The sequence below is a fragment of the Bidens hawaiensis genome, unplaced genomic scaffold (genome assembly GCF_021521415.1).
Source record: "Bidens hawaiensis isolate Kalapana, Puna unplaced genomic scaffold, B.hawaiensis_p1.1 tig00001685_1, whole genome shotgun sequence".
NCBI lineage: Eukaryota > Viridiplantae > Streptophyta > Magnoliopsida > Asterales > Asteraceae > Bidens > Bidens hawaiensis.
In genome coordinates, this window is record NW_027491095.1 from 1,786,102 (window position 1) to 1,802,488 (window position 16,387).

Genomic DNA, 16,387 nt, shown 5'->3' on the forward strand with positions numbered 1-16,387 from the left:
TGTATATATTCTGATTCCAAGCATGCTGTGACTCTACATGAAGACAAAAAGGAAATAAAAAATATTATTTATAGACAAATATTTTATAGAATGATGGTCATCAAGTGCTTGCTACACATAATTAAATCATGATACGTATTACGTAACTTAGGTTTAATTATGTAGGTGCATGTTACAGTTTGTCAACTCTGAATATTTTATTATCATACGTATACCATCACCTGGATTCGGTAGGCGCATTCTGTCACTCCAATAATTTTATCATTGACAATACATATGTTCATTTTTTTTTTCAATTAAATAAATTGTTATTTCCTCTGTTGGTCTCAGATCTCTAGTGGTTATGTATGGTCTTGTAACAGTGGGTTTGTTATAATGTTTGGGTTTCTTGAAGTTCCATCTAAAACATGAAGATAACACTTGTCTTTTTTAAAGCGACTCCGAGAATGTCGAAAGAGAGTATTAGGTGTATTTACTAGAGCAATGAATTAGAAGTTTAGACTTAATGTTGCTTTTGTGAGTTGACTATTAGGCGCTAAGAGCATGCTTTAATTCCTTCTTTCATCATCTTTCAGCATTTTGTGTCATATAAGTGCCATCTTGGTAAGTAATTATCACTCTTCGGCTTTCGTCCAATTTTTCAACCTATGACTTACTCATGTAACTATTCTTTCATTTTCATACGTTTTTAAATTTTCATAATATAAATTGGAAAGAAATTGTAGAATGAAAATGGAATTCCCACACGTTGTCGTCACCAAACAGGGTTGGGAAGTCACGGTTCTACATGAAGTAGTGACGTGTTCATGCCCGGCTCCTTTGTGCCACATCAACACCCCCCACATGGTGTTGTACAACATGTAGTTGAAATGCAATTGATGATTTTAAAATTTGAAGAGATGGTTTATAGTTTTCTTGTAAGTTCAGGCCAACAATGGTTTGAATGAGAGCAAACGTACATATAAATAATTATTATCAGTGAAATAATATTATATGCTAACAAAAGATTATTATTATTATTATTATTATTATTATTATTATTATTATTATTATTATTATTATTATTATTATTATTATGTTTTGTGTAATTGACCTCTTTACGTGCTGCTGAAATTCAATAAGTTAGTTTATTAATAAGAAATTGATATTCGTATTGTGTTGATATAATTTAAGTGTGAAAGTAATGGCCGGACTAAAAGATCCATAAGCATTAAATTGAGTTTAAAACTTGTAAATTTCTAATTTTGTAGCCAAGTTCAAATAAACTAACTAATATGACTTAACATGCCATCAATGGAAAGTCATGAATTACTTTGGTTAGGTTTTGGGTCATTTATCGTACTATTTTTTCAGTGTGAGGCTAGCTCATTTGGTAGAGACTTTTGCCTTTTAGTGGGAGGTCTTGGATTTTAACCCAGACAATGGATGTAAATATATAGGAGCAGTGGGGGATGGATGTTAGCCGTTCAAAAAAAATAAAAAAATTATCGTGCTTGTAAAAACTGAAGATAAATAAATTTACATGCGGGTTTAAGGTCGTGCAAGAAATTTGAACAAGCATACTTGGCTTACGGGCTACAGAAGTTATTGTAGTCTTATCGTAGCCTTACGATGGTTGTCATGGATTTCACCTATCCTAAGATGGTCACACAACGAAAATACGTTAAAAGAGACATTGTAGATGGATGTAGACAAAGTATACATCTATCACATGTTATTAAGTTATCAAAGTATGAAACACACAAATACATTCAAAATATCTTATATCTAACACAGAATCTAGAAAAACCAATACTATTTGTACCGTCTCGTTATAAATAAGCAAAAAACAAGACATTGGTACCATTCTGAAACCAAAAAAAAATAATAATAATAAACAAATAAAATTGCCAACATTGATATAAATACAACTCACGAGAGGAAGGTAACATGTGCAGCATAGGTGGTGGTCTGGTCGTCGGTGATTACCTCTTCCTGAAATAACGGATTCAAGCTAGCCTGAACCACCGTAACAATTTATACAAGTAAACATTAAACAAACTAAACTTACTTGTTCATGTCCAGCAGTCCACCACGTGCATGTTCCGATTATCTCTCCAATCTCATTCATTGCTCATACCATACCCCATCACATTTATTATTCTCCCACCACCTACCTAGCTAGCTTACCTCCATTAATTACGACCCCTACCCATTTCTCTCTTTCATTTCATTTCATTTCTACCTGCTGTAACGTTTCTCACTCACCTCTTTTTGCTTCTAGCTTATAACCAACTTCAGCTTCAACAACATATATATATATGGTGATTTACCTTATCTTCACTCCTATCTGGAATTTGTATTAGTTTATATCTTATCTGGTTCGATTGCAATTTTTTCGTATCATTATTGTTTATTCCTACCACTTTGTATGTAGCGTAGGATGTTTTTTTCCCCGCAACAAACTGTGTCGCTAGCCCCTTTTGAATTGCAAAACCAAGTTTACTAAAAGCTACATTAATAGATCTTGAAGTCGTAACATTACATTACTAATGATTTAGCTAATCTATTCTAGATTCTGCTTGAGTTGAAATTTGTCAACGTTGTTTTGTAATTTTGTGTTAGTATTTATCTAATTTGGTGAATATATTCCTTCCTTTTCGATTACAATTTTGTCTTATCGTTGTACCTGCTACTTTGTATGTAGAATGAGATTTAGCTGATTGCTTTTAAATTAATCTGATAAACTTCATGAAGAGTATTTTATTTTTATTGTAACAAACCACTAGGAGTTTACTTTATATCAATATAATATCCAAACCTTGCCACAGAAGTCAGTAAAATACGGTAGAATATGATTATGATATATTCATGTATAATAATTAAAGAAACTCACCAACGGAATAAGATGTAATTCATTGATTTACGTTTCTTGTTTGACTGAATCATTTGCTGTCATAAAAGTTAGCTGTACCCAATTAATTAAATTCAACGTTCATCTCATAATAGCTGCAGCAGTTATTTATTAATATTATTGTTTCACCAAATCAATAATTGATTAATTTCAACCTTGTTGTTCCTATTCAGATGAGCACAAATTAAGGCTTTTGTAGCTTTTGGAGTTTATGACAAATTCCATATTGAAGACAATGGGCAAGAACAAGTTCATATTATTTGCAATGTTCTTGTTTGGAACAACAACTATATTATTAGCAACCGCGGAGCCCGTTGAAGATAAACTGATTCTTATTAATTTCATTCAAAGCATTCCGCATAATCGTGCAATTAATTGGAATATGGTTACTTCAGCTTGTGATAGCTGGACTGGAGTAACATGTAATGATGACCGTTCACGAGTTATAGCTCTCCGGTTACCAGCGTTTAGTCTTAAAGGTCCTATTCCACCCAACACTCTTAGCCAGTTATCTGATCTTCAAATCTTGAGTTTGAGATCCAACGAGTTAACGGGTCGGTTTCCGTCTGATTTTTCCAACCTTAGAAACTTAACTGCTCTTTACCTTCAATCGAATAGATTTTACGGTCCATTGCCTTTGAATTTTACTAATTGGAACAATCTTTCGATACTTGATCTGTTGAATAATAGTTTCAATGGAAGTGTTCCTTTTTCTATTTCAAGTTTGAGTCATCTTACGGCTTTAAACCTCGCTAACAACTCGTTTTCTGGTGAAATCCCGGATATTAATATCCCGAGCTTGCAAGCTCTTGATTTGTCGAACAATAATCTTACCGGGCCTGTACCAAAGTCTCTGGAAAGATTTCCAAGTTCGGCTTTCATTGGAAACAATATTTCGCCTTTAAGTCATTCAATGCCACCTGTTCCGTCTCCAATTAGTCAACCATGTAAGAAAAGTACAAAACTAGGCGAGCCCGCGATTCTTGGAATCGCAATAGGTGGTTGTGCTTTAGCATTTGTGCTAGTTGCATTGATAATGTTACTGCGGTATTCGAAAGATAAAGAGGAGGTTCCAGAGAGACCACCAAAAGACGAGAAGGTAACGAAACTGAGATTGGGAAGTCAGAATGTGAATGGGAATGGAAGCCTTGTGTTCTTTGAAGGAAGCAGCCTCGTGTTTGATTTAGAGGATCTGTATAGAGCTTCTGCAGAGGTGCTCGGTAAGGGAACGTTTGGTATGACTTATAAAGCTGCATTGGAGGATGCAAGTGTTGTTGTGGTCAAGAGATTGAAGGAAGTTGCTGCAGCAAAGCGAGATTTTGAGCTCCAGATGGAACTCGTTGGAAACATTCGACACGAGAATGTTGTTACTCTAAGGGCGTATTATTCCTCGAAAGATGAAAAGTTGATGGTGTTTGACTATTTTGATCAAGGGAGTGTTTCTTCATTGTTACATGGTATGTTTGTATCCAAATTCTTCTTTTTTTTGGGACAGGAGACGGTAGAGGCGCACACAAATATCGGGTTGGGGTGGTTTTGAACCCAAACCGTACCTCATTTTAAAACCAATCTGAACCCAGCCAAACCTGACCCGAACCGGTACCCGGTCATTTCCAGACAAAAAAGGGTTGGAACCGGAAATAATTTCACCAAAAGCTGGGTTGACTTTCTTTGACCCAACATGGCCCGGCTTCAAACCAAATTGTTTGGGCCAAATGCCCGATTCGTGCATCTCTTGTGAATTATACCTGGTAAATTTTATTAATAAAAAAAATGAATACTAACCCATCCCGGGACACAATATCAAAAATTCGCCTTTTCTGTGGCTGCATAATTTGTCGGAAAGAGTTGTCGCAAATTTAGAGTTGCGGGAAAATTGTCGGAAACGTTTGTAGCGAAATAAAAAAGTTATTTTCTAGTAGTGACATACCCCTAGGCTCTAAAGATAGACTAGGCCCCCAATTAAAACCTAATACTGGGTCTAAAAAATTGGGCTTTAAAAGCCCAGCCCAATATAATTTATTTGGGCGCTATATAGAAATTAGGATGGTAATGTGGCCCAATTCTTATAATATATTTATACCACAAACGGCCCAAAAAACCACATCATGAACATTCTCAAGCCGGGCCCAAGTTTCCATCCAATTTCATTTACTTTGGTGGTTTTGTTTTGTAATTCAACATGAGGGGGCTGAATTAAGGGTATGTTTGTAGCTAACATATGATTTACTGTACCATATAGTTATAATCTATACGTTAATTTACAGCAAAACGAGATGAAAACCGGACTCCATTAGATTGGGACAGTCGCTTGCGAATAGCCATCGGAGCCGCAAGAGGAATCGCTTACATCCACACAAAGTCCGGAGGAAAACTTGTTCATGGCAACATCAAAGCCTCCAACATCTTTCTTAACACGCAAAAATACGGTTGCGTAAGTGATGTTGGCCTCGCGACGTTAATGACTCCATTAACGCCGCCAGTAATGCGGATAGGCGGCTACCGCGCACCAGAGGTAGCCGACACCCGCAAAGTGTACCAAGCGTCAGATGTCTATTCATTTGGAGTTGTGTTATTAGAACTTCTAACTGGAAAATCACCCACCCATGCAACGGGTGGTGAGGAAGTGGTGCATTTAGTGAGATGGGTTAACTCGGTGGTCCGAGAGGAGTGGACCGCAGAGGTGTTTGATGTGGAGCTGTTGAAGTATCCTAATATAGAAGAGGAGATGGTGGAGATGTTGCAGATTGGGATGCAATGTGTGGCCCGGTCGCCCGAGCAGAGGCCGAAGATGGTGGAGGTGGTGAAGTTGGTGGAGGATATTCGGAGGACGACGAATACGGTTGTGTCGGAGATGTCAACGCCGGCCACGGAGGTGGCGGTGTCTCCGATAGTGGCGCAACAGATAGGGTCGTCTGTAGTTGCTATGTAATATTGTTTTTCAAATAATTTATTGTGGAAATTTATGTGAGACTTAATTGCAGTTATGGTTGCTGTGGTGAAAACCAAAACACAGCTTTCAACTTCATGGTGACACTTTCGCAGATAAGATAAGGGCTTGTGGTTGACAAATTTGCATATGAGGTTGACTTGGAAATTAGGGAAATCAAAATATTTGATTTTCTACTAAACTAGTGGTCTGTTGGTATCAAGCTATGTAAAATAATTGTATTTTCTTATGAGATTTTGATTTAATTAGTCCCGTAATATACATTCATTCATGTAGAGTTACAAAACGTTGGAATTCAGTGCGTGCAAATTTTATTTTATCGAGTCATTTTTTGATGGATGATGCTAATGATGCTTGTCGGTGCAAAAGTGGCCCCTATAAAGTGTGTATTTTGATGTTGATGCTTTTCTAAGATACATTATATGTTCATAAAATGTGTCTCCCATTAATTGAGATCATACATATACATAAAAAAAATCAAATATCAAGAACTAACAAGAGTTCCAAGGTCGATCACCAACATTCTTGTTTAATACTTCTTCAGCAACTTCAATGTCAACTCCATGGACAGCTTGCGTCAGATCGTGCATATAAATTGGAGAACATGTGTCGTGAATTCATGAAAGCCAAGCCTCTATATGCCAAGTGAAAGGTTGAATGTTCATCAACAAACACGCGGCTGATCCACGGTGGGAACATAGAGTCATAGAGTGACAGTCAGTTTTATAACCTATGTTAATGAACATGTAAAAATCACGATAACTCACAATCGTACATTCAATTGAACCATGGAACGCCCATATCCTCTCTGGACAAATTTCGTCAATCGACGAAATTTTCAATAATACAAGTCAATGGTGACGTATATGTAGTGTCAAAAATAAATTTCACTCTCATATATACGTTCTATAGAACAATAAAATGAGATTTTATAATTTGCTTTAACAATTTGTAAAACTCATTTTATATAAGAGTTCTATAAATTTACAACTGACAAACAAATTTGCATCGCTAATATTTCTTTTATTGTTACGTCAAAATTAACAAAATATCGAATGTCCTACCTTCCTTTCTTTTAAGAGTATGTAACCTAAATATTCCAATAGTTGACAATTTAAACCAGGACACTCCTATCATTTACTTTCATTACCAACGGCAAACACAATATCATAATTGGGTATGAATTTGGGTCTAGCGAACATTTCAGTTAACCCTAAATCTGAATCATCTTTTTGTTTTTTTGCTAACGACTAAACTTTTACACTCAGTAGGGGTTTCACCCATAACTAAATTTGAATTTAAACATGATTTAGTTATATTAGAATCGTTGGCGTAGCCAATGTATTGAGAAAAGGGGCAACCAAATTATAAATTTAAAAATTGATCAATTAAAAAACCGACTCCTAAAATAACCAAGTTATCAATTTATAGATATTTTTAATATAAACACTAATTATTAATATAACATTTATCATTGTGACCAGCTAACCATGACTCCATGAGCGTGTTTAGCCTAATAGCGCAACCCCTATCAAGCGATCATCCCTCCGTCGATCATCCATATTCCCATAGCCAATCATCCAGTGACTATCAGCCTAATTATGTATTTGTAACGATGTTTGACGTAGTTTTATTGATTATATAAAATTTAGTTTAATGATTTTTTTTAAATATATGAAAAGAAAATAACATGTATAGCTAGAAGTATATAAATATATGAAAAGAAAATAACATAATGGTGTGTGACCAAAAATAAGGTAAAGAGAATTACACTAAAAAACACTACATTTCTCTCTCATTTTCAATTAAATAATATTTTTTATACCTTTATCATTACCGTTTTCTCTCTCCTATACTCACAACCAATCCAACAAATATTAAAAAATAAATAGGGGCAAACAATGTTCCCCAAATGTTTCCCCAAATTTACAAAAAATCACTACATTTCTCTCCACACCCTATAATTTATACTCACAATCACTCACAACCCCACCCCATAATTTACAAACCCCTCACACATAATTATAGGGGATGGAATGTGAATGCTCTAAGTTATTCTTTCTCTCTAAAAAATCTTAACCTTAATTCTACGTTTCCAAAATCCCTATCCTCAACAATGTCCTCGGAGAGGTTTAGGTCTAGCAAATCATGTCTAATCATCTCATTCCAAGTCAATTTAGATCAGCCTCCACCCCTCCTCCACTCTATAGTAATGTTTTCTACGGATGTAATAGGATTCGTCGTCTATCTTCTCTTCACATGTCCAATCCATCTCAATCCCCACTCTCTTATCTTGTTGGATATGTTAGCTACCCCTAAGATATCCCGAAACACACCGTTTCTTATTCGATCTAACCTTGTGTGCCCACACATCCATCGTAGCATTCTCATCTCTGTTGCCTCCATTTTCCACACCTGTGTCTTCTTGATGGCTCAACAATCGGTTTCATATAAAAATGCAGGTCTAACTGCGACCCTATAAATTTTCCCTTTAGTTTAGTTGGGAATCTCTTGTCGCACAATATACATGTGGCTGCTCTCCATCTAGACCATCCTACCTGAACTCGATGGGTCACATTATTATCTAATTCCTTATCACTCAGAACAAATGATCTTAGATACTTGAACTTCGCTACCTACATAACCACTTGCTCTTAAAGATGGCAATGGGTCGGGTTTAGGTATTCCCAAACCCATACCCGGTTATGAAAGTCCGTCCCAAACCCATCGGGTTTTAATCGGGTAATTACCCGTCAGGTTTCGGGTTTTCCCATCGGGTTTCGATTTCTTATCGGGTTTTAATAAAATACCCGTCGGGTATACCCGGCTCAAAACCCGCTGGGTCTACCGGGTTTTGACAAAATATAACTAATCGATTACAAAGATGATCACTATAAAGATAACATGTCGCAAATAATTGACATAAACAAGTTCCGACAAATAATATGTTTGGAATATAGTATATATATATATGTATATATAATATAATAAGCTATATCGGGTACATCGGGTATATAATCGGGTAAATGAGTTTATGTTATCGGGTAATCGGGTCGGGTAATGGGGTATATTAGAAATCCCAAGCCTGTCCCAAACCCTCGAAAATTTTAAAAACTAATCCCAAACCCGTCCCAAACCCTAATGGATCGGGTATTACCCGTCCCGTTTATGTCGGGTTTCAGGTTTTTCCATCGGGTTCGAGTTTCGTTGCCATCCCTGACGTTAGCTCTAGCGCTCTGACCGCCCTCATTGACAAGACCACTAAATTTTTGTGCATTGTTCCACACTTCCATGTATCTCCTAAGAAAGATTTCATGTCTAAAAGTTAAATTAAACGCATGTAGAATTATATGAATAGATTGTCTTGACGACGAAATCAATATTGAAAAGTATAAGTATCATTAGTCCATTTTTTTAATATAAAATATTATTAGAATAATGCAATTTAATATAAATAAATTTAAATGTTTATTATGATCAAACAAAATATAATAAATTACATTATAAATAACATATTTTTACCAATTTACCCTAATTTCTTTCGGAGTCTCTGTTAGTATGTTACCACAGAAAATCAAGAATATATAAACTTTCACAAAGAATTATAACAACAAGAACAGTAAATACTCTCCATAAAAAAAAAGAAAAATAAGTTAAGAAATTGGATTATTCATTATTGTAAGTTCATAAAAAAAACTTCATTAAGGCCCGGTAACGCTTTCTGCTTTCATTTGATTGGACTTTTGATTTCTTTTTAACCGGCCCAGTGTTGTTTTAATCATTAAAAAAAGGAGCCCAACAAAATGAAGCTTCAGGTTTTGTCTACTATAAAATATATATCAAAATCACTTTTTTAGACTTGGTAACAACCAAAACCGGTCTTGAACGACCAGTTGTTTTTCACTCAACAACCGGTTTGGGCAAAAACCGTTCTTGACTTTTGTTAGTCAAAACTGAAACTTATCCAACATGAGAAATTGTTTCTTGACAATCATTTATTCTTTTTGCATTTTATACTTTTTGTTTTCTCACTCCTAAGGTTGTTGGGTTACGTATCCGAGTCCAACAGGTTATGTATAGTAATGCTATGACTCTACTATCAAGTTTAACCACATGCATTTAGTTACCCGTAGCAGTTTCCAGTAATTTACATCCAATTTCCTTGTATTCGATTTTTATAATAATTTTTACGAATATGCGAGTAATTAAATCTCTGAGATACGTAAACGTATCACAAATATCTTAACCGTCTTTGTTCATGGTTCTCGAATTTTTTCATAGTATTTTGTGGTACGTTTTTCATATGATTTTAGGTTTTTGGCAAATATCATTTGGATTACCATTTTTCTACTATTCTATTGATTTTAAAGAAGTAAAAATGAAAATAGAGGAGCAATTTGGTAAATTCTTGTTTAAATAAGACGAAGATAAAAACAGAAAGCACATAACAAGGAAGAAGCAGTGCTAATAAAGAGGTTAAACCGTCATTAGTGACATCACTATGATATATAAAACTATATAGTTATAATAAATTATGCAAGTAACATATATTGGTTGTCGAGAATTTTACAAAGCACTATGTGATTTTATATTAATTCTTAGTCATTAAATATTTAAGGAAATTTAAATAACACTATGCAAATCTATTTAAAATCATATTTCTTAGATGCTCATGTCTGATGCAATAAATGAGAAATTGGTCATAGAAAAAGATGTCTAAGCATATGTGGTTTCAAATCATGCAGAGTAGATATAATATATATATATATAGTGAAGTTGAGTATAACTACAGTAACGAATGTGCGTGTTCGGTAATTAAAACTTAATTGCTATTAACAAAATTTTTATAATATCTTTGTCCATTTTTGAAGGATTTTAATGTTATAATATTTATATTTTTTTCAGTGATGGACAAGGGTTTTTATTTTTAATCTTAATGTTAAGTATACAAGTAATTAAAAACAAGAAAATCATAAGGACATCACGTGTCCTCCCTTGGCCACCATTTTACTATTATTTGGTATTTTAAACTAAAGGTATACCGTGACCATCTATTCAATTGTATAGTCGTGTTCATGTCCCTGTCGTCGCGTTACAAGAAAAATAGACAGATTAGATTAGTTTCTTACATACTTTTCAAAAATTTTGTAGCTGGTGATCATATGATTTACTTGTCACATCAAAATTTTAATAATTATAGTTTCAAGACGGAGCAATTGAATATGGAGGTGTAGAACCTCTAAGATTATGAATAAGCTATTCATTTTCCATCCTATTGAAGATGTTGGTAGTTAACTAGTTATATATGCTTCTTGATGACGAATACATTGGCATTTTTTTTATTGTTATGTGTAGCCTTATATTTCATTGAAAAGTAATGCTTACATCTATATAGAAGGTAATCGGGCAACAAGTTGGATCGGCATCCCTTTTTTAGTAGCAAAACAAGTTGTTTAAAAACATTCATAAATCATGAGATCATAACATTACTGTTCATGTCCGTTGGGCACAATTAACTAGGTTTACAACCTCAGCCTCTAGGAAACCTGAAGCATCGAATACGAAGGGTATATACATAAGTGAAGGTTGTCAAGACACACATTTACATGTTTCGTCACCTTGCTTATGAAGCAGTTTTAATGCAGTCTGACCCACTATTAAAAGTGAAAACACACTACTACCCTAGCCACAAGAGGGGAAACCTTTGTAAAATCTAAAAATGCATTTTTCCCATCTATCCATCAAAAGACCAAAATGACACTTAGTTTACTAGTTGATCTTCAATCTATCAGGTCGGTCAAAATTCATAGGTGCTTTCTTAACATAAATCCTGACACGTCTAAATATGTAAAAAGAATCAGATGACAATTTGGGATGTATATTCAATTCATTTCTCTTACAGATTTGGTAATCTATTACAAATCAATTGCATCTCATAGTCCACCTTTCACTTTTTCTCATCTTCATATGTCGATCCGACATCTCTCGTCACAAACATAATGTGACCATCACTTCTCTCCACTAAACCCACTTCATCAGTTTGTGTTTGATATGTGACATGCATTAGTGTTCGTAAACATGTTGGTCCATTATCGCGTGCTTGTCGTGTGTTCATGTTCACAATTACGTTATATGTGTGTGTGTTTGCACGCGGATGTGGTTATCGATTGGAATATGATCAATAAAAACTATGGCTTAGATGTGTGGTCGTGTTTGCTCACATGTGCCTCAATCCTTTATGTGTGTGCGTTTTTCTTGGGTTTTCTTGTGGTAAGTAATTAGGGCTTTAACTACTGCAATATTATTGTGGCACGTCATTGGTCGATTGGGTAAGACATTACCAGGCCCAACCCGTTAGATCCAACTGGGAACTCTGCCCCCTTAATACATCATCGAAGTCAAAAACAAGACTAGTCTGAAACGATTGTGCACTTTGTACCTTATCACTCGTAATGATGTTCATATATTAAGTCAATATAATTAACTAAAATAGTAAAATGATTTGATTACACAAATATCACCAATCATAAACAAGTTCAAATAAATATAAAATACCACACAACCTATTTTTATTTTTGGTTATAGGGGAGAAAAATAATGTAACGTTATAAAGTAACAAACACGAATTCTTAAAATATACACATGCATGCAGCATGCCCGCCATTATACGTAGATTTTGACTATATGCACAAGCTAAAGGCCATAGATCGATAAAACTTTATATTAAACATATGGTATAATCTGGTCAATAAGCATTTATTACAAATTCATATAAAAATATGCGTCTCTATCACCCTTGGAAAAGACAAAAATATTTTTACATTCATTTAAAATAAAGTTATCGATTAAATAAAACAAGAATAGAAATCACATTGTTCAAAGATCTTCAGGAATTTATTTTGTCCTGCCTCTGGATCATTCATTGTTTTCTAGTTTCTACCGCAGTAGTTTTACCTTCATATTTTACTAATCTATAAATAAATACCAAACGCTCTACAATTTTCAAATAAATATTGCTTTGGTATTATTTTTCTTTTTCTAATTTCTCTCTACAAATTTCAAATAAATGTTGCTTGGTTTTATTGTTTTGCATTCAAATTTTGGCAGTTTATTATTATTAATTTCTATTCACTTTAAGTTACAATGATTTTGAACTTCCCGCAACAAACAAAAGCGAATGATAGTGTTTAAGGTTGAATTAACTAATTATATGGTATTTATTAAGTAGATATACATAGAGATGGGCAAAAAAAACCGGTTGGTGAACCGGTTCAACGGTTTAAACCGAAAACCGGTTATTTAAAAACCGGTTTGACCGGTTTAGTAACCGCCGGTTCGTATATCGGTTACAAGTTCTAGAGAAAAAAACCGGTTACTGAACCGGTTATGGAAAAAACCGGTTAATTTTAAAACCGGTTATTATGAAAAAAAACCGGTTATTAACCGGTTATTTAAAAAAAAAACCGGTTAATTAAAAAAACCGGTTATTAACCGGTTCTAACCGGTTTCTAAACCGGTCCTAATCAGTTAGACCGGTCCGAGTTTTGCACCAAAAAAACCGGTTAATAAACCGGTCCGGTTATTTAAAAACCGGTTTTTTTCCAGGCCAAGAAAAACCGGTCCGGTTATTAACCGAACCGGTTTTTTTAAAAAAACCGATTTGTGCACCTCTAGATATACATATATTCATTCTAATAGTAATTAACAAATATGATGTACTATTTGCAAGCAATTTTATCTCATACGATTTTATACAAAGATTGAATGAAAAAATGTTTAATAATTAATATATACTTGCCTAACTGTAAAATTATATAAACATTTATGGGTTAATTTTGATCCAACTGTGATGCAAAATGCCACTATGGCACTATATGTAAGGGCGTGTTCGTTTCACATAATTCGTGAGAATTTAGAGGAATTGGAATTTAAATCTCATGGCATGGCGTGTACGTTTCGTTAGAATTGAAATCTTAATTCCATTTTGGTGTTTTCGGTTGACAAGAAATTGGAATTGGAATTCAATTCCTTCAAATTCATTTAAATAAAGAGATTCTAAATCCTTCAATCATGTGAAGGAATTCAAGTAAATTTGATGGAATCTTTAATTGGGGGGCTAACATGGCAGCGTTCGGGTCGACATTTCGGGTGTGTTCACATTCAGGTCGACGCTTCGAGTCTTAGCGCTTTCAGCTCAGTGCTCTAGGCCGGGTTGTATTTGGGTCAACGCCCCGGGTCAGCTCGCATTCGGTTCGGCGCCCCGCGTCAATTTCTGTTCGGTTTGACGCCAGGGTCAGTTCGGCTCAACCCGACCCGGTCCGCCGACGCCCCGGCCATTTCATGAACAAAAACGAAACAAAGAATAGAAATCGAAATAAAGCGAAAACGAACTAACCAAAACGAAACAGAAAAAAAAACATAAACGAACAAAAAAACTAACCAAAATAAAAGTTAAACCGACTAAAATGAAACAAAAAAAAGGGAAACGAACAAAACGAAACAAAAAATTAAACCCTAACGGAAACGAAGCAAAAAAAATGACATAAACAAAACAAAAAAAACCGAAACGGGCCGAAACCAAAAAACCTGAACAAAATAAGCAAAAAAACGAACTTTAACCAAACATAAACCGAATAAAACATCATAAACGAACACAAAAACCCAAAACGGCCGAAACCCAAAAAAATGAACAAAATAAGCAAAAAAAACGAAGTTGAACCAAATAGAAACCGATAAAAACGAACAAAAAAAGCCGACACGGGTCAAAACCCAAAAAAGTGAACAAAACAAGCAAAAAACGAACTTGAACCAAACAGAAACCGAAAAAACAACATAAACGAATCAAAAACACTGAAAGGGCCGAAACCCAAAAAAATGAACAAAATAAGCAAAAAAACGAACTTGAACCAAACCGAAACCGAAAAAAACGAACCAAAAACACGAAACGGGTCGAAACCCAAAAAACCGAACAAAATAAGCAAAAAAAAAGAACTTGAACCAAACAGAAACTGAAAAAAACAGCATAAACGAACCAAAAAAAACTGAAACGAGCCGAAACCCAAGAAACTGAACAAGATAAGCCAAAGAAACGAACTTGAACCAAACACAAAACGAAAAAACTGAACAAAATAAGCAAAAAAAAAAGAACTTGAACCAAACAGAAATAAAAAAATGACTTAAACGAATCAAAAAAACCGAAACGGGCCGAAATCTCAAAAAACTTAACAAAAAAAAGAGAAAAAAACGAACTCGAAGAAAACAAGAAAACGAAAAACCAACTTAAACGAACACAAAAATTGAAACCGAGCCGGAACAAAACCCAATAAACTAACCAAAACTGGAAAAAATAACGAAACAAAAAAAACGAAAGCGGGTCGGGTTAGGTCGGGTGGAAGCGGTTCGGATCATCCAAAAACATTGTGGGTCGTCGGTAGAGTGGGTCAAAGTGATTGCCTCCGACTCATTGGCCAACCAAACACGTTTGATGGAATTGAGATTCCAATTACAGCAAATTCAATTCCTTTGGGAATGTTTAAATTCCAATTTCAATTCCTTTAAATTTCAATTTCTATGCAAATTTCAATTCCAATTCCATTTCATTCCGTGAAACGAACGCGTCCTTATTTTTATCTATTAAATACTACTTATGAGTCATCTTAGGGGACTCGGGGTGGAGCGTGACCGGCCTCCATCACGCGTGATAGCCTCACGCACACCGCCGCCGGTGCCACGGGTGATGGGGGTGTTTGCGTGATGGCTATCACGCTGTGAGGGGGGTGGAAATCGAGGAAAATGGAACGTTGGATGGGAGGAGCCGTTGGAGGGGAGGGTGTTCTTTAGGATGTTTGAGTCGTTTGGCGGAAAAAAAAGTCCGTCGATATGGGGTGTAGGTGGATTTGGGGTTTTGAGGGTGTTTAGGAAGTGGGTTTTGGTTGGATTTGAGTGAAACCTAGCATTGATGAAGTTGTTCTTTAGGATGAGTGAGTCATTTTGGCTGGAAAAAGGTCCAGCGATATGGGGTGAAGGTGGATTTGGGGTTTTGAGGGTGTATAGGAAGTGGGTTTTGGTTGGATTTGAGTGAAACCTAGCATTGATGAAGTTGTTCTTCAGGATGAGTGAGTCATTTTGGCTGGAAAAAGGTCCAGCGATATAGGGTGAAGGTGGATTTGGGGTTTTGAGGGTGTTTAGGAAGTGGGTTTTGGTTGGATTTGAGTGAAACCTAGCATTGATCAAGTTGTTCTTCAGGATGAGTGAGTCATTTTGGCTGGAAAAAGGTCCAGCGATATGGGGTGAAGGTTGAGTCATTTTGGCTGGAAAAAGGTCCAGCGATATAGGGTGAAGGTGGATTTGGGGTTTTGAGGGTGTTTAGGAAGTGGGTTTTGGTTGGATTTGAGTGAAACCTAGCATTGATCAAGTTGTTCTTCAGGATGAGTGAGTCATTTTGGCTGGAAAAAGGTCCAGCGATATGGGGTGAAGGTGGATTTGAGGTTTTGAGGGTGTTTAGGAAGTGGGTTTTGGTTGGATTTGAGTGAAACCCAGTATTA

General features: G+C 35.3%; 1 protein-coding gene across 1 annotated transcript; it reads left to right on the plus strand.

Annotated features, from left to right (window-relative positions):
• The first annotated feature begins 3,072 nt into the window (after positions 1-3,072).
• LOC143593002 (putative inactive receptor kinase At4g23740) lies at positions 3,073-6,008 on the plus strand. Its single transcript, XM_077072758.1, has 2 exons — positions 3,073-4,350; positions 5,161-6,008. Exons 1-2 carry the CDS (start codon positions 3,105-3,107, stop codon positions 5,823-5,825), a joined length of 1,911 nt encoding a protein of 636 aa, XP_076928873.1. The 5' UTR covers positions 3,073-3,104; the 3' UTR covers positions 5,826-6,008.
• The last annotated feature ends 10,379 nt before the right edge of the window (positions 6,009-16,387 follow it).

Excerpts from the sequence above, each read along its gene's own strand:
- LOC143593002 (XM_077072758.1), top strand. The coding sequence starts at position 3,105 with ATGACAAATTCCATATTGAAGACAATGGGCAAGAACAAGTTCATATTA. Across the intron at positions 4,351-5,160 it reads TGTTTCTTCATTGTTACATG|CAAAACGAGATGAAAACCGG; the intron begins GTATGTTTGTAT and ends GTTAATTTACAG.